The sequence below is a fragment of the Sphaerodactylus townsendi genome, linkage group LG04 (genome assembly GCF_021028975.2).
Source record: "Sphaerodactylus townsendi isolate TG3544 linkage group LG04, MPM_Stown_v2.3, whole genome shotgun sequence".
In the NCBI taxonomy this organism is placed as follows: Eukaryota; Metazoa; Chordata; class Lepidosauria; order Squamata; family Sphaerodactylidae; genus Sphaerodactylus; species Sphaerodactylus townsendi.
This window is the reverse complement of record NC_059428.1, coordinates 26,116,642-26,140,913: the sequence shown is the minus strand read 5'-3', so window position 1 is coordinate 26,140,913 and position 24,272 is coordinate 26,116,642. Positions and strand designations below refer to the sequence as shown.

Sequence of the window (24,272 nt, the reverse complement as noted above, 5' to 3'; positions counted from 1 at the left end):
TGGGGGACTGGTCAGGCAGTTAGGGATACACTTCTCACCAATTGGCACAGGACTCACTTGGGAAGTGAGTTGTCAATTCGTCCCATCCCTTAGTGAATTATGTCTGAGGACTGTGAGGGGTGTTTTAGACGCCATGCTGCTTTGAACATTGGAAAGTGGCCTATAAACATTTTTTTTAAATAAAAACTTGGCTCCCGTTCTGTAGGTTGTGTAGACTGTCGCGTTTCCTGTCAGCAGCTAGCAACTGAGAAACCCCAGGAGCTCTAGAAATAGACACTTGCATTCAGTTGAAATCTCACTTGAAACAGCTAGGGAAAATGATGACCTTTATTTTGACAGAAAAGTCAGGCATTTGCATCTTCAAAACAATGAGATTTTTATGTCACCAAAAGAGAGGGGGGTGGGGGTGGGGTTGTATGTAGCACAGCACAGTGTGTAGGGGCCTTTCCTGTGGTATCTGATTATTACTCTCTGTTGACAATTCCTTTTGGCTTGACCACTTAATTCTCTGTCGTGTTTTCCAGAAGCGTATAAGACTTCTCCCCCTTAGGCGAGGGTCCAGAGATTAGATTTATTTTGATAAGTGTTATTTTGGTATATTCTGTATCTAAACATTTTATCATTTGTTAACAGGACTTCCTGCCCAGAGGGTTTGGAGATAGGAGAGGTTAAAAAATCGATATAAATTCAGTATTTTTAATTTTTTTTAAGTAACTGTGAATTTGATAAACTTGCTGTTAGCCTGTAAGGACACCAAGTGTGTCATTTTTATGGAGATCCTTCATTTTTTTATTCCTGCAGTTCCTTGGGAGGTCACAACACCTGCAGCCTTGCCTCCAGGCCTGAGAGTAATTGAAGATGTGGTTTCTCCTGAAGAAGAAATGCAACTTTTGGAAACCATTGATTGGACGGAAGATGAGGTCATTCCAAACGGTAAATAATTTGTCCAGCAAACAGGGCTTTGTGAACATTTTTGGTTGTCTGGTTTTTTTTGTCTCTGTTACTGATTAGCAGAACTATTTTGTTTTTTAAGTGGCAAAATTCTCAATCTGTGGGCTTTTAAGGGGATTTTTGAGTCTCCCTCCCCACCTAACAATTGTGCCAGAATAGGTGTTCACTCTGTAAGCAAATTTTTTGTGTGAAGGAACTTGAGGCTGAGGCTGAAGAAATCTCAAGGCAGCAAACCTCACTCCTGAAACAGCCAATGTATTGTAGTAAAGGAAAGCTGATGCCCATAGCGTAACTAGGATTTCCGCAGGGCCTGTAAGACTGAGTTCCGCAGGGCCTGTAAGACTGAGCTGTTCCGCCGGGTCTTTGGGGAGACTAGCCGCTGATGGGCCCCCTCCTCCCCCTTATAACATCAAGCGGATCCTACCGCCCCTTCCTTTTGGGTTTTTAAGAGAGTTAATAGTAGGTGCCATCTTATGTTGATCTTAAATATTCTGCATTTTAATGGGGTAAGGTTTATATTTATTAGAGCCGTATTAATTGATATTTAATGGTTTTAATCTGACATATGTGCTTTATTTTATATGTTGTTCACCCCCCTGAGCCCTCTGGGGGAGGGCGGTATATAAACCTATTGAGTGAGTGAGTGAGTGAGTGAGTGAGTGAGTGTGTGTGTGTGTGTGTGTGTAGCAGGGACCAAGGCGGATGCACTTCCCTCTTACAGGGGTGCCAGCAGCACAGCCCGTTTGCCTGAATGTAAACCTGCATGAGCAAAAAGGGGTGCCTGAATGGAGCATCTTTCTCAGACTAACTTGAAATTATGTCAGGCTCCATGGTCATGATGGGGGCAATCCACCCACTATGGGCACAGTTCATGAAACTCATTCTGGGACTCAATAATACCCAGGAGTCCTGCTGCCTGGTCTACAGAAGTCACAGAACAAATTCTGAGGGGAGGAAAATAGACTGTATCAGCCTCCAGGGAGAACCTGGAGATAGGTGTATTGCCCAGGGGGACATATGGGGTCAAACGTCCCCAGGCTGCAGCCATTTAGTCACGTGGGGGTGGAGGCGGAAACTCGGCCCTCCCACTCCTCCTCCTCCTCCCCCCCCCCCGGGTCCATACCCTGACCTCAAGACCTAGCGCATAAAGATGTTTGGTCATGGGGGGGGGGGGGCGGGGGGGGAGCAGAAAACTCAGCTTTTGCACCAGGCTACATTTTCCCTAGATACTTCTCTGCCTGAAGATCTCCCAGAATTATAGCTCATCTCCAGACTACAGAGATCTGTTCCCCTGCATAAAATGGACGCTTTGGAGGGTGGACTCTGTGGCCTTGTACCCCACTGAAGTCCCTTCCTCCCCAGGCTCCGCCCCCATTCTCTAGATCAGTGGTGGCGAACCTATGGCAAGGGTGCCAGAGGTGGCACTCAGAGCCCTCTCTGTGGGCACGCACAAATAGAGTTACTACCCCCTTCTGCTGCATTCATAGACCAGGCCCGAGGTGGGTGGAAACATGAATGAATCTTCATCTGCTACTTGAGATAGTAGTGCAGCAGTAATGCCGCAACAAAGTGCTCTCCAGGACTGCCGGTTGTACCACCTCCCCCTTATGGTACACTAGAAGAGTGTGTTATTTGACCGTAATTACGAACTTATGACATTATCATGAGAATTGACAATCCTGTTTGGCAGGGTAGGTCAGCTTTATCACTGGGATGTTGTTTGGCAGGTGGAGGAATTGGGTTCTGAGAATGGCCCCCATGGAGCTTATATCCCTTGAAGCACAATTTCCTCTCCATCACTTCCTGGGGGGCTTCTTGGTGATTGTAGGAAGATAAAACACCTTTGAGAACCCCAGGTTAGGTGCAGTACTAACTAATGAAACTATTTGTGTGTGTGAGGGGGTACTCCCCTCTAGTCCTACACGGGGGGTGGGGGGGATTGGTAGAAATCAGTGCAACCTAATATGAGTACCAGTACTTTTAAAAATCTAGCAATCAAAAACACTGGATAATCCCCTAAACTGTCTTCATTACAAACAACTGAAACTTACTGAAACCAGCATATGATTATTTTTAAAAGAAGTGTTATGTTACTTTCATTCCAATTCCTAGCTCAGAAGTCTTTGAAGCACAGGAGAGTAAAGCATTTTGGATACGAATTTCGGTATGATAACAACAATGTGGATAGAGACAGCCCATTGCCTGGAGGTGAGCATCTAATCAAAATGTCTTGTATCTGTCTTCTGTTGAATTTTTAAAAAGCCCTGCTTATCACTTTCAGTTAGGTAATTCACAGTGCAAGTCTTTGCAGAGTTACTCTAGTGTAAGCACCTAGATTCCTATGGATCTATACTGGAGTAACGCTGTGTAGAATGGCACTGTTATCCCAGTGGCTTCATATAAAGCATGCATCTGGGCAAAATCCCACTTGAAGTGCTAGAAAATCATCCAGAAAATGCACAAAGCAGCATGCTTTTGCAGCGTTAAGAAAGTCTAACTGGAGTATGATGAACGAACTCTGGGGTGATATCAGAAGTGTTGCAAGGCAGGAGTTTCATTTTTGTATCTGATCTGCCTGACAGGAGATAACATATTTTGTTTGTTTTCTTGCCACTTCGCAATGTGCCAGTGTAGGGAAGAATAAATTTGGAAGTAGTTCTTGGGCCTGCTTTTTTTCTTTCTTTTTTTCTTTTCCATCAGCCGTCGGAATCTTAGCTCCTATTAAGTAGTAGGCGCCGGAATGTACATTTTAGAACAGTAATTGTATCAATTACAGTTTATCCGCCCCACAACAAAATTAGCTTGCCTCAAACAGGAGGCCCAGATTGGCTTAGTAATAACCCAGTGTTGTCTTCTCAAATATCTCATTAGGGTATTAACAAATGCTGCCATCAAGAAAACAAGCCTGTGGTCAGTAGAGATGAAATACGGCAGTCACGAATAGCTTGTTTGGACTTGCAGATAGTGCTGTTTTGTATTGTTCAGGCATGGTTCTGTTTAGAATAGATGGGTGCCGGTTACACATGTGCCTTGAAGACATGTGAAAACCCCATCTGAGAATTTCTGTATGCTGGGGTGCTGTGTGGTTTCCGGGCTGTATGGCCGTGTTCTAGCAGCATTCTCTCCTGACGTTTCGCCTGCATCTGTGGCTGGCATCTTCAGAGGATCTGATGGATCATCAGATCCTCTGAAGATCTGAAAATCCTGCTCCAAATACAAAAGCTAACATCAGGAAAACCTAAATTCTGACTCTGTTTCAAACCACAACACCAATGATCCGAAGCGATGAAAGTCTTCGACAATACATTTCTGTATGCTCTTTTTGTACAGTGGCAGGAAAAGAAAACTGTTCAGCAGAAATTTACACAGCCATTAAAACTAGCTAAGTTGCATTCAAAAATGTTAAGGCAGTTCAGGTATACTGCTTTTTATGGCACCCTACTAGTCTTCTGCATGAAGTTTTTTGTGTTAGACTTTTCTTCATTTGTTTATCTCTAGCTACACAGAAATTTTCAGGTATAAAAACACTTATTTCTTTTATTTGCCACATCAGGTTTCCCAGATCTCTGCAACGTGTTTCTTGCAAAGTGCCTGAAGTTGGGATACATTAAGCAGAAACCTGATCAATTAACTGTAAATCAATATGACCCTGGACAAGGTATGTGCATGTATTCCTGTAACCTCCTTTATCTAATTGTCTAGACTCAAATTTACCACACCCCAAAGGATCTAGGCCATTGAAGCAGTTAGGAAGATGATCCTTCTGTGGGGCATCTTTGTTCAAATTTAAGAAGACCCTCTTTGTTTATTTAGAGATTGTGGCAGAATGTAAAGGAGGATTCTGTTTATCAGTGATGTACCAAGGCTTTGTAGTAGGGTGGCTGCTTTCTGTGTGGAAGAGCCCAGGTTCAATGCCCAGTATCTTCAGTTTAAAGAATCATTTAGGAGAGGAGGACCCAGAAACGTACCGCCTATGGCGACGTGGGGACACCCATGATGCCGGGCGCACACCTGTGGGGTGCCCAGCAGGCTCCTGCCCACACCCCCGCCCTCCAGCAGTCCCCCCTCATCCTCCTCATTCACCCTCCCCCGGCAGGTTCTGAGGCTTGACTTCTGGCAGCCAGCCTCTATTACTTTATTAAAAGGGCAATTCTCCAAAGATTGCTTAAAGATTGCTTTCCCCTTTAAGCAATCTTTGGGGATGCAAAAGTCATAGAGCTAAGGTACTGAGCGGCTAACCTGGAGCCATCCTAAGGTAAGTCCAGAAGGCTGCTGGGGAGGAAGAGGAGCTGCCTGCAGTAAGCTGGGGCTCTGCATTGAGTAAGCTTACCCCTCGCTGGGGGGGCAGCCAGAGGGTTTTTGGTGTCTGGCCGTCATTTGGACCTGGTACGCCTCTGGGAGGACCTCTGCCTGAGATCTTGGCAAGCTGCATCTGATCAAGGGAGACCGTACTGACTTTGATAGACAAGTGGTATTACTTGGCATAAGTTAGCTGCATACGTTTATGTGGATGAGGAATATGGTCCCTCACTACTTCTCTAGCGAATGCCCTATTTATCCTAATTGAAGAAAACACATATTATAATTAATGTCAGCTAATGTCCTTCAGATGCGCAATGAGAATTGTTCACGGGTTTAACAATTGGTTGTACTAATTTGGTCATCTGTGGTTGCCTTAATTGGGTTGTCTGAATGGCCTGGTTTTGAAATGTGCCCAGAAAAGAAGGATAAATCCTTCTCTCTGTGTTAAATATTGCCTGTTTATTTAATTTCTATCTCACCTCTTGGTTTATAAGCATCTTCTTAAATTGTATTGCTTACAGTAATGCAATACTCCATTCCCCCTGAGGCATAATGTTGCTCTAGGATAGCATCTCCCCATACCTTTGTTTCTCCCTCCGAATGCCTTTGTTTCTCCCTAAACCCTTCTCCCCTTGCTTCTAGCCTCTCCCCAAACCCTTTCACCACATCTCTCTGTCCCAGATACTGGCAGTTCAATATTCCCTTTTCTGTCTGTGCATTCCACTCCCCTTAAGTGCTTTGTCCTTTGACTTACCAGGAAAATGGCAGTTCTGTATTTCATTCTCCCTGCAATAATATCCAGAAAATACAAACTGAAATGTCACTGCTTTGTGAGTTTCCTCTTCCCCACAGTCTGCAGCCAGTGAAGTGGAGCATGGGAAATTTGTGGCATGATGGTGTCGCATCACGCGTGTAGTTTTCCTAGACTTCACGGGGGAAGAGGACGAGATGCAGAGCTGCTGTTTCGGATCTCTGTGTCTGCCATAAGGTTTAGTTCCATTTTGAACACTTGGAAAACTGTCTTATACTGAATCAGACCATTGTCGGTCAAGGTCAATGTTATCTTCTCAGACTGAGAGCAGTTCTTCAGGGTCTTAGGAGGAGGGCTTTCACATCACCTGCTGCAGCTACGGGGGATCGAACCCGGGACCTGATGCTTGCTGTGCAGATGCTCTGCCCCAAAGCCACAGATGTCAAACCCACGGCCCTCAAGTTGTTATGGACTACAGTTCCCATCATCCCCTGCCAGGATCATGCTGGCAGGGGATGATGGAAACTAGCAATCCCATAACTGCTGAGCAATGTGGCCACCTATACCAAGCCTTGGGCTCTTCGGGAACCATTCCTAATACTCTTACACTGTTGCTCTTTCAAAGTGAGCTTCTTGCATCTCTATTCTTAATGCAAAACTTTGCTAGGAAGGCTGTAGGCGATATTGGACATTCTTGTGTTTGTTGGTGGGAATTAAAGGTTGAGAGAATGAGAGAGAGAGAGATGTTCATTTTTATCCCTAACTTAGCTACCACTATGTTTTATGTTACAGGTATCCCCCCTCATATAGATACACATTCTGCTTTTGAGGATGAGATAATTTCTCTCAGTTTAGGAGCCAAGGTAATGTTACAGATTCCTTCTGAATGTTTTGGTCTCTGAATGAACTTTCATGTTATTTCTCTTCGCCATTAAATGTAAATCAGATGGGCCTGTGAGTTTGTATGCACAGCTCACATCACTAACTATTAGATGCCTTGGCTGAAACATATGGTGGCTGGGGGCTATTGTAGGAAAGTCTTGTGAGAAAGTATTGGTCCTCTTGCTCTTCCCATGATATTTGTTTCATAAAACATTTTCTTCCTGCCTTTTCCTGTTGCTCAAGCCAGCATTTAAAAAAATGCATTTGTACTCCACTTTTCTCCCCAGTGGGGTCTCATAATTACCCTTCTCCATTTTGTCTTATCCTCACAACAACCCTCCAAGATAAGTTATGCTGAGTGTTCAGCTAGCCCAGGGGTAGGGAACCTGCGGCTCTCCAGATGTTCAGGAACTACAATTCCCATCAGCCCCTACCAGCATGGCCAATTGGCCATGCTGACAGAGCTTTGATAGGGATTGTAGTTCAGGCACATCTGGGCTGCGTCTGCAAGGTCATCCAGCAAGCTTCCATTGCAGAGTGGAGATTCAAACACGGGTCGTCCAGATGCTACTTTCAGGGGCTGACAGGCAGTTGGCGTACCTTCAGCAATTGGTACCTGGGGCAAGTACTGAAAGTGCGCCCCCCCAATTGTGCTCTTGCCCCCAATTGTGCCCTTCTCTCTCTTGCTTACCTCTCTGGGTGGGGGAGGGGTGGCCTGGGTGAGCGGGGTGGGGAAGGTAAGCAGTGGGCAAGCAAGGCAAGCAGCTTATGAGTGGGGAGGGCCAGGCAGGCAGGGTGAGCTGGGTGAACAGTGAGTGAGCAGGGCAGGTTAGGCAAGTGGGGTGGGCCAGGTGACCGGGCTGGGGCAGTTTGGCTCATGGGACGGGGAGCGACATGGCAGTGTGTTTCTTTCTGCTTCTGCCCTGCCCGCTCTGGGCCCTGCTTGCTCCTGGTGGAAACGGGGAGGGTGGGGGGGACTGGCTGAATGCATCCCCTAAGTGACTTTTTTAAAGTGACTCAGATTCGTCCCCCCTTGTGGCCCCCTTAGTTTTGCCATTGCAGACAGACCTTTAACTTTACCAGGCAAGTCCTGTGGGGGAGAGGCTCTGGGGCTTCTCCAGCCTTCCAAAGGGCACTTGCAGGACCTTTGACACCTTTTCTACCTGTTGTTGGGCTGTTTCATCATCCTGATGGCCGTGTCTATCTGTGCCTCTTTACTATTATGACAGTTCCCTCTGTCGTGCCACTGCCGGTCACTTTTTGCCTGCAACCCGCAGCTGAAGCTTGAAGTGGGACACCAGCCTTGCTTGTTGTGTGCTGGTTTCTTTGCTTGCTTTGGATGAGAAACTAGGCCCTTTGCCACGTCCAAGCTTCTTGCGTTGTTTTGCGTTGTTTTCAGGACAGCAAAAAAAAAAATTGTGTGCAATGGTCTTTCTCTGCTCCGAACGCTCATTATTTTAAACATTTGCTGACAGCTCATTTCAGAAAAGCTGAGGGTCTTAATATTTTTTAAGGAAGTTGCCTAAAGGAGGAATAAAGGATTTGCCGCCTCTTCTTTGCCCTGGGGCCATTCTTACCCTACCTGTTGAATTTTTTAATACAAGATGAGGATTTCTTAGAAGTAGCTACCAAAAGGATTCCTGCAGGGAGCTCTGCCTGAGAAATCTTTGCCAATAAAGATATTTTCCCAGTCATTTTATTGAGTTTTTTTAAAAAAATAATATATAGAGGCACTGATGCAGTTTTCCCATCTTAGTCCATCTTGGTAGGCCAAGACTCCTAGATGTTTTTTTATCTTCTGTTACCAGTGATGAAGGCTGACATAGGTGTGCTGAAGAGACTTTCTTTAGTGGAGGAGATAAAAGCCGAAGCAGAAGACTGAGGGGAGAGGAAATCTGCATTTCTAAGTAATTATGTGTATTCAGTACACCACAAGCCAGGCTTTCTGAGTGAGTTTGGTATAAGGGGAATGATTGCATCCATTAATTTAAATACACTTGCATTTATATCACAGGGTTTTCGTTATAGGTGTCTTCTATGAAGAGATTTTGAAGCAGTTGTACAGTTCTGGCAATTATGGGTTTTCTGGGCTGTGTGGCCATGGTCTGGTAGTTTTAGCTTCTGATGTTTCATCTGCATCGATAGCTGGAATCTGTGCCATGGAGAGAAACAAATCTTTCCATGACACGCCTCTGAAGATGCCAGCCATACATGCTGGCAAAAAGTTAGGAGCTAAAACTACCAGACCACAGCCTGGAAAATGCCCAACAGCCAGTTAATTCTGGCTGCGAAGGCTTTCGACAATACACTAAATTGTAAAGTAACTTAAAACGTAACACGAAAAAGCTTCTTAATTGTTTGTTTAAAAATGGCTGCGCCAGTTTTCTGTCTTAAAAAAATGGACATTCAAGGCAGCTCGCGTTCAACAAATATAGGTTGATAAAATCATGTCCCATCATAACAACTGTTCTGAAAACAAAAATGATGGGTGCAGTTCAACAACAGCAATAAGATTATAAAACCTTGGTCCCCTCAGGCAAAAGCCAAACTCCTTTCCCCATGCTAAAACAACAGCTGTAGTTTGACAGGAGCTGACAAAGATGCTATTGGCTGAACTATCTCTTAGGAGGTGGTTCCATTTATGGGGCACAACCACAGAGAAGACTGTTTCTGTTAGACTGCCACTACATTTTTTAAAGTTAGGACACCTGTAGGAAAGCCTGAGATAGTGATCCTACCTGAACAGCTGGATTAGACGGAAAAGGAAGTCCTTCAGGTAGAATTAATGATGGCCTCTCCTTCTATTAAATATTTTCAGAGTGCTGCCAAGTTGCTTCTTGCTTATGGCTAACCAATCAGTTAATGACCTCCAAGATGTCCTATCATTAACAACCTTGCTCAGGTCTTACAAGACGAAGGCTGTGGCTTCCTTTGTTGAACCAATCCATGTCATGTTGGGTTGTCCTCTTTTCCCACTGCCTTCCGTTTTTCCTAGCATCCTTATTGGCGGGCAAACTCATAGCAAGGCGGGGTAGGGGGCATTTTCTAAATGCCTTACTAGTCATGTCTTGGTATCATAGACAGTTCAAACCAAAGTGGATTTCAGTCTTAATTCATGGGCTGTTTCTGGCCCGCGAGAGCAGTGGCCAGCTGCCCGGCAGGTTCGCGGGAGCCACCGCTGCTACATCGCGAACCCCTCCCCAAGGGCAGCTGTTTTTAGCGTCCCTGGGTCGCTGTATTCCGCCTGTGCTGAAACAGCCATGGATTTTTGATACTAAAAGTCTGAGCATGCTTTCCCCCTTCCAACCCAAGTATGCATAACGCTAGACCCTGAAGGCTCAGCCACTTGTATCTGGATAACAGCAGCGCAGCTTGAGACAGCACACCTCACAAAGAACATGTGAATGCTCCACACCGAGTCTATCGGCAAACCCACTAGATCACTGAATCCTTTCTCCCTAAACATTAATCTAATCTCAAACCTCCTGTCCAACTATTAAAGAACCATCAACCTCCTGGAGTTTCTTTGTTTCAACATTCCAGGCTCATCCAAATCTCACCAAGAGTTGGGCGCACTCAGATCTTAATCCAGTCAAGGGCTTTTCCATCGCATTGTTCCTGCCTGGGAACAGAACTCTGTTTTGTTTCTGGAAACAGCCCTTCTTATCATTGCCAGATAGTTAACTTCTCTTATAACTAGACCCCCCCTCACCAAACAAGGGCAGTTTGCTTTTGTTCCATTGTACCGAATATCGTTTTCCTGTAAATAGTTCTAGCACTAGTTCTTGCTTCCTTGGACCTCTTCTAGATTGGTAAATATCACCCTCCCCTCTACGCCCTCTTCTATTCCCATCTGTTGTTCACCTCTCTCTATATTCTAGTCTTCTAAAAACTGTGTGTGGGTGTTTGCAGCTTGCTTGTGTATTGTATTATTTTTAATCCTTAATATAATTGTAAACCAAGGGCACTTTTGCACATGCAGAATGATACATTTTCAATCCACTTTCACAATTGTTTACAAGTGGATTTTGCTATTTCACAGTTTAATCCAGCTGCAAAGTACATTGAAAGTGGATTGAAAGTGAATTATTCTGCATGTGCAAAAGTGCCCATACTCCTTTATTCTGGTTTTTGTTCTGATTTCTAAGGAGAGCGTACTCTGTAGACACGGGTGCAGACCCATATCTGGCATTTCCCTTCTAATCCCCCAAACGGAAAGGCAACAGACCAGACCAATTTGGGTAACCCCCTTGTCTTTTCCAGGGACTCACTTATAGTATGGCCAAAGTATGGTAGGCTTAATTTAGTTATTTTAGCCCCTGAGGAGAGTTCCAAATTGATTTGATCTCGAATTCACTTATTTGTCTTTTTGGCAGTCTGTGGTATCCTTCAAACATTTCATTTTTATTACTCATTGCAGTAACACAAAAGAATCCTACTCGGGCTGTATTTTTAGTTGATTAATCTAAGATTCTAAGTAAAGCTTGCTGTTCTAATTCAGAGCAGTGTTGATCACTTACGAAAACTTGTTTGGAAGCAGATGTCTACAAATTGGAATGGGATGCATTGGGTCTGCTTCTCTCATTATTTTGTCAAACACAGGAAGCAAAATTTGGGGGGGAATTGTAAGAATGTGTACAACATATTCATATTCTTTTGAAAATCATCTGTGAGGTATGTGATCTCATCACCAGAATATCCCAAAGCCTGTTTCATCCAAATGTTTGTTGGCTTTTTGTAGTGGAATACTAATTTCCTTTTATGATGAAAGCATCCTGAATTGCTTAGTTATAATTTCCAAAGAGATTGGAAGCTCCTCTTGTAGACTTTCCCTCTGGCATGGCTTCTGACAGTACTCCAGATTGTCTTGCACATCGCACTGTGATTGCATAGGACTAAACAACTGCATTGATTATTAAATGAGGAAGAAAGAAGACATTAAATGATGTACACGTTTTTCAGATTAGATTGTTCCTTGGTAGCATCTGCATTTGGTGCTTTAATGTACCTGACTAAAAATGTACAAGTTGGCGAGTGGGGTGGGTCCATGCAGAATTGGGCGGGGGGGGGGGGGCAGGTACAATTTGGGAATCTTTAAACTTTCAGGGAGTTCAGCAAATTGATGTTTTGTTTGTTTATTTTGTTGGATTTATATCCTGCCCTATCCCCAAAGGGCTCACATGCTTTCAACATTCCATGCCTTCTGAAGTTGGGGTGTCAAACATGGGGTCTCAGGATGTTATTGTGCCCCTTGAGAGGGCTTATCAGGCCCATGGACCAGCTGAGGCAAACCCCCATCACTCTTGCCAGTTCAAGCACCTACCCACCCCCCACTCCTGATCTGGCCTAGTAAGCCTGTTGTGGGATTGCCAATCCAGTCACCTAATCCAGCCAGCTCCTGATCTGTCCTGGCAAGCCCCCCCACCCCCCATCGGCTGATCTGGGCTGGCAAGGCTGCTGTGGGTTCGACAACCAAGGTAGCCAGTTACGAGCAACTATGATTAGATTCCTTGGACAACTCTTTAGCTCTTCCATTAAAATACATCTTCTCCGCTACGAAATGCGACGATCTTCTTAAAGCCCCCTTCATTTTGCAGCTAATTCCTTGAACATTTTTTTCCCCATTATCCTCTTCTGCGCTGGGTTTTGCTTTACAATTGCATTCAAGATAGAGAGAATCACATAATGAGAACGGGAAAACTAATTATACCTCTGTTTTTCTTAAAAGGTCAGAAGAAATGCATGTCCAGAATTCTGTATGAGTTCCCCAAACCTGGTCTTCCTGCTGTTGAGGTTTTTAATCTGACCCCCAGCTATTAAGGCAAATGAGCACTTTTGAAGTTTATTGCAGTTATCACATTACAGTGAGGTGGGGAACCATCGTTATTTCCTTGCCGTGGGTAGAAAACTCAGTGGCTCAACATCTTTCAAGAAGTCTAGCAAGGTATTAAAGCCAGGTATTATAGCCGGAGCTTTGTAAGTGGTGATTATGCCAAAGTTTGAAGTGTAGTCCAGAAGGGAGAATTTAGCATCTGAAAAGAAAACAGCTTTAAACCAGTTTTTCTGAAACCTTCTGCTTTTAGGGAACCCTTTTGATAAAAATGGACAGTACCCTACCAATTCTTTCGGCGAAGTTGGAAGCTATCCTCCGGTCAAAGAACCTTTTCTGCAACATTAGTGGCTCTTCCTGCGACTGAAGAGCCACCTAAAATGAATTTTCTGTAGGCTGGAGGAGGACTCCTGTAATACCTGCTACCTGATTAATTTATCAAGGAGTCTCTGTGCACCTGCTATGGGAATTTTCCGTCTCATCTTAGCGGACACAAGTCAGTTGATTGTTGAGTGGTGCTGCTGCCTGTGAACTGAGATTACGAGTGTCAGATCTAGAACGTTAGGGACATTGGCCACAGTGCCCTTAATGGACCCCCTTATCTGGGGTGCTCCCTCGATAATGGTAGCATTGTTTGGGCACTGGGCTGTTGGACAGTTTGGGAGCATTGGCAGATGTCCTCCTCCTCCTCCTCCTCTACAGGCTACACCTTAGAATAACCCCAGCACTTCCCTGTGGGTTCACGTTAGAAGAGAAGACGAGTAATTATAAGAAAGCTATTTTTAGGAGAAGACTGCCACATTACTGATCTTCCGAGCTCCTCAGCGTAATTTGTACATACAAATCTTCAATCAATTAAGAGTTCATTAAGTTAGTTAATTAAGACAGGGTGTGTAGTAATCAAAAGATGCTGCTGGATCAAAACAGCCACCTGTGATGGAAGAGAAAAAAATACCTCAAGCTAAACTGGAAAGAAATGTGCTATGATTGTGGTCACAGAGTATACGGTTCTCTTAGTGCCAGATTTTGGGTCTTCTGCCTTATAAACTATACAAATGAATGTAGCTATTCCTTTGTGTAGACAGTACAACCAGGAGGACATCACGGACATCTTTTTTGGACAAAGGGAGCATCGACTCCTTTAAGCTTATGCCCTGAAACTCTTGTGGTTGCTAAGGTGCTACTGAACTCAAATCTAGCTATCCTTTTCGTGATGTTATTCATATTTTGTTTATGCATGCAATAGATCCTTGACCTTTATTACACTTTTGAAATGTCTGATTTTAATGGAAAGTCATAGCTTTAATAACAAAGTGACCGAAAACGCAAATGCTAATGCATTGTGGTAGTCAGAGTACCAGAAAAACATCTGGAACACCCAGCTTTGAATCCTCAGCTCTGCTGTGGAAGCCTGTTGGGTAAACTTGGGCCAGTCACAAGGCTCTCAGCCTAAGCTGTCTTTCGGGATTGTTGTTAGGATAAAATTTAGTTGAGGAAAGTGATGTCATCAGCCAATTTGGGTCCCCCCCCCGAGGAAAAAAGTGGTGTAAATATTTAAATAATACAAATAAACTGGAGTAGTGGTTAAGAGCAGGTGCATGCTAATCTGGAGGAACCGGGTTTGATTCCCCACTCTGCCTGTTGAGGTTTGGAGGCTTATCTGGGGAATTCAGATTAGCCTGTGCACTCCCACACATGCCAGCTGGGTGACCTTGGGCTAGTCACAGTTCTTCGGAGCTCTCTCAGCCTCACCTACCTGACAGGGTGTTTGTTGTGTGGGGGAAAGGAGGTTGTCAGCCCCCTTGAGTCTCCTTACAGGAGAGAAAGGGAGGATATAAATCCAACTCTTCTTGTTCCTCCTCCTCCTCCTCCTCCAAGGTCAGTTGTCTACTGATGACCGCAGCTGTTCACCATCTTTTGTGTCAAAGTGAAAACCCATGTGGTGTAGTGGTTAGAGTGTAAGATTAGGTTCTGGGGCAGTCAGTCCTGAATCCCTGCTCTTCTCTGGATGCTTGGGTGGGACCTTGGGCCAGTCTCACACACTCAGTTAACGCGCTTCACAGAGTTGGTGTGACGATGAACTGAAGAACAGAAGAATGTTGTAAGCCACTTTGGGCCTCCACTGTGGAGAAAAGTGAAGTATAAATGAAGTAAATTAAAAAAATAGTATTTTTTTTTTTAAAAAACAACATTTTGCAAATGATGGGACAAATATCTCGAAGAAGATGAAGAAGATGAAGAAGCAGAAGCAGAAGAGAAGAAGAAGAGGAGGAGGAGGAAGAGGAGGAGTTTGGATTTATATCCTCCCTTTCTCTCCTGCAGGAGACTCAAAGGGGCTTACAATCTCCTTGCCCTTCCCCCCTCACCACAAACACCCTGTGAGGTGGGTGGGGCTGAGAGAGCGCTGAAAAGCTGTGACTAGCCCAAGGTCACCCAGCTGGCATGTGTGGGAGTGCACAGGCTAATCTGAATTCCCCAGATAAGCCTCCACAGCTCAAGCGGCAGAGTGGGGAATCAAACCCGGTTCCTTCAGATTAGAATTCACCTACTCTTAACCACTACGCCACTGCTGCTCCCCTTTGGCCTAAAAACGTTGTGAGATGCTTGCCTCGAAAACGTCAGTATCTTAAGCTGCTTGCTTAGGTGCAGCTGCTATATTCCTGGTTTCCATACGGTGTCTCCAGAGATACATAAACTGCCACTGCTGTTTTCCAGAGCGTTGCTTCACCTCAAGCCAAACTAATGTGAATACTACAATCAGATATTAGTGGTTTAAACATGTGAGATATATTGGAATTAGGTAGAATTAGGATTCCCTTTAGCAAGGCTATGCAAATGAGTAGAACCAATAGTAAGATTTTCCTGGTCAGTGTTGTCCTTAAATTAGTTTTGGCTTGGCATAAAATTCTGCTTCACAGTTTTCAATTTTCAGAGCTGTTTTTATAGGTCACTGATGCCCATCAGCACCATATATGACAGGCTGATTAAATTGCAGAACAAATGGGAACTTGAATGCAGGATCTCATCTGTATTTCCTTTTGTCTTGTAATTTAAACAGTGCAGATATACTGTGCAACAGTAGCTTGTAATAAAAAGATGAAAAGACTAGAAAAAGCGACATATGTGCTAATTCCAAAGTTAACATTAGTAATTCACCAAATTTAAATTGTAAGCAGACAAAACTAAATGTGCAGCTGAATAGATCCCGTACCTGATAGAAGATTACTAGTTTTTTGACTAGGAGATTTCTACAAGTTCATTACTCATGAGCCCTAGAAGAAGAAGAAGAGGAGGAGGAGGAGGAGGAGGAGTTTGGATTTATATCCCCCCTTTCTCTCCTGTAGGAGACCCAGAGGGGCTTACAATCACCTCTCCCTTCCCCCCTCACAACAAACACCCTGTGAGGTAGGTGGGGCTGAGAGAGCTCAGAAGAACTGTGACTAGCCCAAGGTCACCCAGCTGGCGTGTGTGGGAGTGCACAGGCTGATCTGAATTCCCCAGATAAGCCTTCACAGCTCAAGCGGCAGAGCGGGGAATCAAACCCGGTTCCTCCAGATTAGAATGCACCTGCTCTTAACCACTGCGCCACTGCTGCTCCTGAAGTAACACTTTTGTTCTGTTGGCTGTTGGGCCTTAATGTATGAAAGGCCCCACGGCAAATTGAAAACTACCTGTAAAGAAGTTGATCTAAATCAGTGGTGGCGAACCTTTGGCACTCCAGATGTTATGGACTACAATTCCCAATTGGCCATGCTGGCAGGGGCTGATGGGAATTGTAGTCCATAATGTCTGGAGTGCCAAAGGTTCGCCACCATGGATCTAAATAATTTTGCCTACCCATAAAGGCATTTTAAGGTTATCAGCTGATCATTTTAAAAGTGCAAATCCCTCTTCCAAAGTGGTAATTTTTGCACAGGTATTTGTGTGGTTGGATGACCAGATGTTTTGTCTTTTTGAGGCCTGTTGAAGTTCTGTTTCTGTTCAGTAAAATCAGCTGAAGTCTTTGTTTTTCTGAAGAAGCTTTTTGAGTGACAGGCTCCAGGAGCTGAGCCCAGCCTGCTGACCCCAAGATAGACAGAGACTGTTCAGTTTTTCCTGTCCCCTGTGCTTTGAGGTTCAGGCAGCCTTGCTGGAGCCGCATTATTTATGGAGGGAAACTGCAGATGAGGTGGCTGCGGAGACTGCATTCTTAAGCAACTGCAGGGAACCACAGCTTGCAGTTGGTTAAGTGAGGAGACTCACAAAGAGGCTAGCCAAGGCTGTTTCCAAGGGTGGGAATTGAAAGGTAGGGGTATAAGAAGGGAGAAAAATGCCCCTCCTTATCTGTTGGCACCTGGATAGCTGACACTATGCTGAGGTAAATTTCTGCTGGAATTAATGGAATTCTGTGTAAATTTGCACCTGTGAATGAATTAGAATATGGAAATTTTATGCAAGTTTTGTCCTCTTTCCCCCTGCTGTTTTTGAGGGCTCTACTCCTCTTGTTTTGGTCCTCCATAAGTGAACCCCCTACTGTAAAGGCATTTATCATTTCACCATGTTGTTCTTAGTGTACGCTCAGTTGTCTAACCATGATGCAACATTGGCTTGTGCTTCTGTATGAGACAATTTGGTTGTTTGACCAAGGCTTTTCACCAGCGTGTGCTTTTACCCCAACCAGTATCCGCTGACACAGAAACCTGGGTGGTTGATGAATGAGGCCTTACAAAGACAGGGGAGCACACAATAATTGCTACATGGAGACAACTGTATTATCGCATCTTGTGTGTTTTTTATTTTTAAGGTCAGATAACTATGAAGAATGCCCTAGTTTCTTTTATTTCTTGCTTTTTTTAAAAAAAAAACACCCTTAGTTTCTGTAAAAAAATCTCATTCTGCATATCTTATTTCCATCTGCTCCAAGATCCTGATCCAAGCTTCCATTAAAACACATGCACAGTCTTTGCAAGACCACGGGAGAAGCAAGATTTCCTCTTTCATTTCATCCCCATCCATGTAATTCCATCATGCATCTTTCTCAAATAAAAATACCTGTTAGTGGGCGTTTCCCCACTTACCTTTGCTGCCCTTTGCTGCGCGCTACTCTCAGCGCGCGGCATCTCTGATACAGCGCCAGGCGTCATCAAAAGCGCCATTTCGAGGAAGCCAGGGATGCCGATGCGCTGGTCTTGAAGGCGGCAGCGTTAGGGCAGCTGCGTTGTCGCCGCCCCTGTAGTGGGGAGTGCCGGGGGACCCCGCGCTACTTGAGGAGAGTAGCCTGGGTCTTAAGGTTAGTGGGGGAAAAGCCAGTTTCATCCCATGCTGATAGCCAGAGTTATAACTATGGACACCTAACAAGGTTTTAGTTATTGACCCACAGTTACACTGTGCCTTCCCCTTCAGTGGGGACCAGCGGTGGCTTTAATTGTTCTCTCCGTTTCACCCTTACCATAACTCTGTGAGGTAGGTTAGACTAACGGACATTGTACAAGAGTTTCTGTGTCATGCAAGGGTTGGTAATTGACCACCAGATCTTGTTGTGTTGTTATTGCAGGCAAAACGCTTCACAGGAATTGCCCCAAGAAGGATGATCTTCACATGGGCTGTTATATATTTAAAAAAACTATAATCCACTCTCCAAGTGAGATAGAAGCATATAGAACAGGGGTAGGGAACCTGCGGCTCTCCAGATGTTCAGGAACTACAATTCCCATCAGCCTCTGTCAGCATGGCCAATTGGCCATGCTGGTAGGGGCTGATGGGAATTGTAGTTCCTGAACATCTGGAGAGCCGCAGGTTCCCTACCCCTGATATAGAACCATCCTGCTTTACCTCATTATTTAGCTGAATTTTCTTTTTAACAATTTATTTTAAAATGAGCTTTTGGTGGGTGGAGGGGGTTCGTTCCTCCCGCTATCTTGTTGTTCTGTCAGTCGCCTCTTCTGTCATTTTGACACAATAACCTTTCAACACTTTCACTTTTTTTTTTTGGTACTCAGTTCCAAAAAAAGAAAACCGAGGAAAACATCTTTCAGCAAATATAGTCAGGGCTATGGGCATGTCACGATTCTTCTTCTGGGCAGAAAACCAGCAGAACAGACTACGGAATCCAGTGTCCTGGCAATCTCAGGTTCTTCTTTTTTAAAAAAACAAATAAAAAGGATAATTTTGGAGGGTTTATGAACAAATACGCTTACAGGCATGGGTATAACTCAGCCACATCTGCTCTTGCAACATTGGAGTGAAGTTTTTGGTTGTCACCAAGCCTGACATTTTTGTTGCGCATTAAGCTGCGCACAGATGAATATCACCAGATCAGTACAAGGAACTCATGAATGTATCTTTCTGACATTACTAACCGGAATAATTGCAAATTAATTGGGCAGTTTTCTTATAGTTCAGTGCAGTGCCTTCTTTTTCTGATCCCCGCAGGTTTCTTTGCTGTTGTGTCTTTGCTTCATCTCATCACTGCTACTTTGTGGTTTGTTGCGCTGCCAAATCCCTCTAATAAATCGGAAGTGTGTCTTAACTGTCTTCCCTCCATCTGCATATATTCATGCTGAGTAATGCCTCCTATGTGTAATGTGCCACATGCGGTAAGGTTCTTATAAACAGGCTTTATCCGTTGCAGGTGAGAAGAGTCACCTCTTGTTTCCAAGGATATTTTCCTTGATGTCATTCTCTGCACCCCCTTCGTGATGCTCTTTCTGCCGGAGCCCAGTCTTTACGTCTCAGGCCTGTTCTGAGAGAGGAGAATGCAGGTGTCAGTTGCTAGGCAGTACCTAGAGTAAAGGAGTATGCCAGTGGTTGCCTAGCAACCCCCATGTCATTGATCCTCCTCCTCTGTAACTGATAGGGTTATTACAGGGGCTCTCTGATGGACTAGGATCTTGGAAAGTTTAATAGGTTACATAGTTCAGTTATTTCCTCTAAATGGCACTTGGTCTAGGGTGTGGTTCTCCTCTACCTCTCGCCCCTTCTTTATTTGAGTTTCCATTCGAAATCTGTTTTATTCCCATTACTTTTCCTTTGCGATGAATATATTCCAGAAGGAAATTGTTAAAAAGTTATATCGAATGCACGTGATTAAATGTGTCTCTGTCCTTTTCGGAACCGATTTCTTTATTGATATCTATGATTTCAGAAGTCTTGGATTCTGGGATGGGTTTATGCAGAGGCCCTGAGATTCAACAAGGGTTTATCAGTAGCGGTTACTTTTATTTCCTGAGCTATTTTTGGGCAGATCAGTCCACGGAGCATGAAATGAACCTGCTGACGCCTGCTGGAAATTAACCGCAACCAGCTGAACAGTGCAACATTAGAATGCTGTTAGCTGTTGCATTTCACTAATACCTCTGCTGCTAAATTCAATAAGGAGGACTAATTTCATCTAGACCGTGACGTCATTTCCCATTGTTGTAGTGATCTATTTTAAGGCTGTGGCAGATTTCAGCAAAAGCATGGAGATTAGCCTGTACTATGGGCAAAAAATCCAGAAGGAGGCACAATTGGTCTTTTAGGTGGCGAAAGAAGCTTCAACTCGGCGGCGCTTCAGTTTGGGCGGTGTTGGCTTTCCTGGACCTCAAATGGAGTTTGATGATATCTCAGTTCAAAACCTGGGCCAATGAAATTTAATTTCTTTATCTCTGTTCTGTGTCCAGCAGTGGTCCTTTGAGCTGCAAAGTGGAACGTTGAGGGTCATAGTCTAGTGCAGGGGTAGGGAACCTGCGGCTCTCCAGATGTTCAGGAACTACAATTCCCATCAGCCTCTGTCAGCATGGCCAATTGGCCATGCTGGTAGAGACTGATAAGAATGGTATCTGATTCTATTCGTCAGCTACTAAACCACTGTTGATTATGTGTGTTCAAATGATCTTGGGGGCCAAAAGACATATTCTAGGCAAAGGTGCTGCCCCCCCCCCCCCGGTTTGTTTGGGTTTACTTTTTAATATGGCATAACATCGTCTCATATTTGCTTGTAAAAAAGAAAGGAATTCTGAATTATGTGTCCAGCATTGCAAAAAGGGGCCCTTGATTTGATACACAAGGTGAGCTGATTACCACTCTGTTGAACTGGGATTTATGTAATGTGTTAATTACAAGTATGTGTGTGGATAAGTAGAAGGTGCCTAACTGAAGCTGTAGGCTTTAACCTGTGAGACTCTTAACACAGTAATCCCAATGGACATTTTCCTGGGAGTGATCTGCTCTAAACTGTCCTGTGTAGATCTGCCAGAGTGCAATCCTTCAGCTCCCCTTGGCAACTCACTATGAAAATTGATGCTGGAAATTGGAGGCTCCTCAGGGACAATTGCACCATAGCATTAGAAAGGTGCACAAAAGGGGGGAATTTAATAAATTCCTGTCCCCCTTTTCCCAGTAGAGAAAAATTCTCCGCTGGCAGAAGAGCGGGGGCCAATTTTTGCCTGACTCCTTCTCTTCCTTAGTAGAGCTTCCTATGCTACATAGCATTTTCCCCACAAGGCCTTCCCAACCTCCAGCTTTGCTTTGAGTTGCAGTCAGCGGGGGTTATAGAAGACACACCTCCTGCTTGCAGTTCACGAGATCCAGCCCCATATATTTTTGAACCTTGGCTGTTGAAGCAAATGGCAGAGGACGGTTTTCACCTCTTATTGCCTGCTTATAATACTGTCCTGGCTGATTCTGTTGGGAAGATGGTGCTGGCTTAGATGAACTCTTTGTTCTGGTCCACCGAAATTGTTATTGTGTTCCAGCAGGCTCAAAGAGTCTGGTCCAGTCAGAGGCTATTCCTTAGCTGCCAGCAGTGCCATGCTTGCCCCATGGCATTTTCAACATCCCGTTGACTCCTGGTGTTCTCCTGGGTTTAGACAAAGAGATCTCCACATTACAAAGGTCAGCTCCCCTGGAGGAAATGGAATCTTCAGAGACCAGAGTGTACGGCATCCTATTCCTGTTGAGCTCGCACCTCTCCCCAAATTCTACCCTCTTCAGAAACCCCCCGCAAATATCCAGGAATTTCCCAAATTGTAGCTGGCAATCATCTCCCCTGTCCTCAACCAAGTGCTGAATTTATGAGTTCGAAGTATGTTCCGATATTGCTAAATCCTGAAAAGGCATAAGCAAAAATGGAGACTAAACAGAATTATATACTTCTTGTTGATAGAAGGGAGAGGGGGGGGGGGATGACACACTAAGGAAACTGCTGGATCCTTTTGTAAGAAGATGAGCGTGGGCGGTTGGTGAAATTTAATAAACCAGGCAATGCTGGAAGCCTAACTGAATCCTTGGCTTTGTAATCACGGAAGGGGCTCACAGCCTACATTACTTTTCCTGGAGGGATTAAGTCCTTGCTACACCAGCCAGCGTGAGAGATCTGAAGGCAATGAAAAGTGTTAAACTCTCACCCTTAGGAGCTGGAGGTTCTCCGCAGCAAGCTTGCAATCATGAATCCTTTATGGCTTATGGCAGGCTGGCTCTGCTTCCGAATAAGCAAGTGGAAAACAGAAACAGGGAAAGATTCTGGCTGAAATTGCCGGCATTTCAGACTGGTGATAAAATGGCAAGTCGTGTCTTTCAAAACGTGGGAAGGTTCCATCAAGTATTTGCCACTGGAGGACAGCTGCCCACACTCCCGGGTGGGCAACCTGCTTTTCAGTCAAAAGGATAGAATTTATTCCTGCAGGTAAATTTCTAGGAGCTAAAACTACCAGATCGGAGCCACGTTACCTGGAAAACCCACAGCAGACCCAAATGACGTTTGTTTATTTTCCTCAATGAGACTCAAAATATATCACACAGCGTGAATCATTACAATCAATAGGATGATTTAAGTGGATTCTGCATGGGCCAAAAACAGCAGTGTGAAAACAGTGTAAAAGGGTTTAAAACGGTGTAAAAGGGTTTACACCGTTTTCACACCTCTGCTTTTGGCCCATGCAGAATCCGCCTAGGTGTAATAGCTGTTAGATCATTTGCCATTCATGCTGAAGGTCCCCAGTCCCCAGCATTGTCAGCGAAAATGATCAGGGAGCAGATGTTGTGAAAGAGGTGCTTGAGACTCTTCAGATCTTCTGCCAGACAGAGAAGACACCACTAATCTTGATAGACCATGGCATCAGGCACAACCAGAGATCCAGGGGTTTACCAAGTACTGAGAAACAGGTGGCAAACAGAAGTGCTTCCAGTATCTTGCTTCTCTTGCCCTCTGCAAAGAATAATACGAAGATACCTTCAGGAGGCCAACTTTTGCTGAGTTTGTGGCTGTCCTCTTCTGTCATTCTAGAAGCGGTTTCCCCTCATTTAGGCCAGCCGTGTTTGTCCATATTGGAATCAGTTTCCCACTCCTAGCATGCTTTGCTTCCTTCTAACGGATGGAGTGTTTGCTTTCAGCCAGATATACTTTAATCCATACATTCATTCACACCAGGGGGTTCTCCACTTCTGTATTATTGAGGGAGACTCTGTTCTTCAGATAGTCATCCAGGAGAAGAATGGGAGAGGCAGGAAAACATTTTGCTAACACCAGAAGTCTCCAACCCTGTTGAGTCTCTGAACATTTGGGGGGGATTTTGAGAAAGGGAAAGTTGGCATTATTATAAAATGGCTTTCTGGGGTGATGGGGCAATCATAAAACATTGGGAGGTTCCAAGCCAATTGTCCTCCTATGACGGAATAGGGGGCTTTGGAGAAGGGAGCTTTGGAGAAGGCAGTGGATATCAGGGAACACATCAGCAGACTCTGTGGTACCCACTGGCACCTTGCTGGGAATCATTGTTCTACGTGGTCTGACTCCTTTGTATCTGGCCAGGTTGTATCACAAAATGGCCGCTACTCAGCTGAAAGAGCCGCATTGTTACTGAGCACATGAGTTTGGAGATAGCCAGCGCACAACTTGCAAAACCAAAACAGAACATTAAAATCTGGAATACACCCATCATTCTTGATGAGTGATACTGAGGGGCAAAGTTAACCAAGGCCTTGATTTAAATGTGCATCTATAGCCTTTCTAGCAAACGTGGCCAAGCTCCTCGATGGCCACATCCAGCCAAACAGCTCCCATTGTCTGTTCTCGGTATAGAGTTTCTTTGTATACCAGAGGATAGCTGTCTTGGTCTGCAGTGGGAAGTTTTGACTCTTGAAAGGAGCTCTGATGAAGGAAGCTTTGATTCTTGAAAGCTCTTACCCTAGAAATCTTGTTGATCTCTAAGGTGCTACTGGGCTCGGATCTAGCTGTTCTTCATGTAGGTACGTGTTGGTCCCTTTTTGGACCTTTGAGGAGTTATATTCAAATTCAGCTCCATGATATCTTGTCTTTCTGCATCTTCTGTTGCAATTTGCAAGCTATTGCATGGTTCAGATCTGCCTGGAGAAGAGTTATTTATAACCTAGAAGCGGACACATTTTTACACGTTCAGAACCTGGCCCAGTTAACAGTGCCGCTGTACAGGTTACATCTTTTTCTCTTTCTCGTTCCCAAACTGCCATTGCCATCTCTTATTCCCTGTGCTGACGTAACAGTAGCTATTAATGCCGTTAAACAATGACTCACTTTATAGAGTCTCTTTTAACAATGATTTCCCTGCTGTCTCTTTTGCG

General features: G+C 44.5%; 1 protein-coding gene across 5 annotated transcripts in view; it reads left to right on the top strand.

The window, feature by feature from the left end:
- The window catches only part of ALKBH8 (alkB homolog 8, tRNA methyltransferase), a 60,802-nt gene that overhangs the window by 9,662 nt on the left and 26,868 nt on the right, over positions 1-24,272 (top strand). For all 5 annotated transcript variants that reach the window (XM_048495484.1, XM_048495482.1, XM_048495486.1 and 2 more), the window contains 4 exons: positions 802-933; positions 3,064-3,159; positions 4,505-4,609; positions 6,797-6,867. In XM_048495484.1, coding sequence (XP_048351441.1) covers positions 882-933; positions 3,064-3,159; positions 4,505-4,609; positions 6,797-6,867 — 324 coding nt within the window. In that variant the 5' untranslated portion in view covers positions 802-881. The remainder of the gene's footprint in view (positions 1-801; positions 934-3,063; positions 3,160-4,504; positions 4,610-6,796; positions 6,868-24,272) is intronic.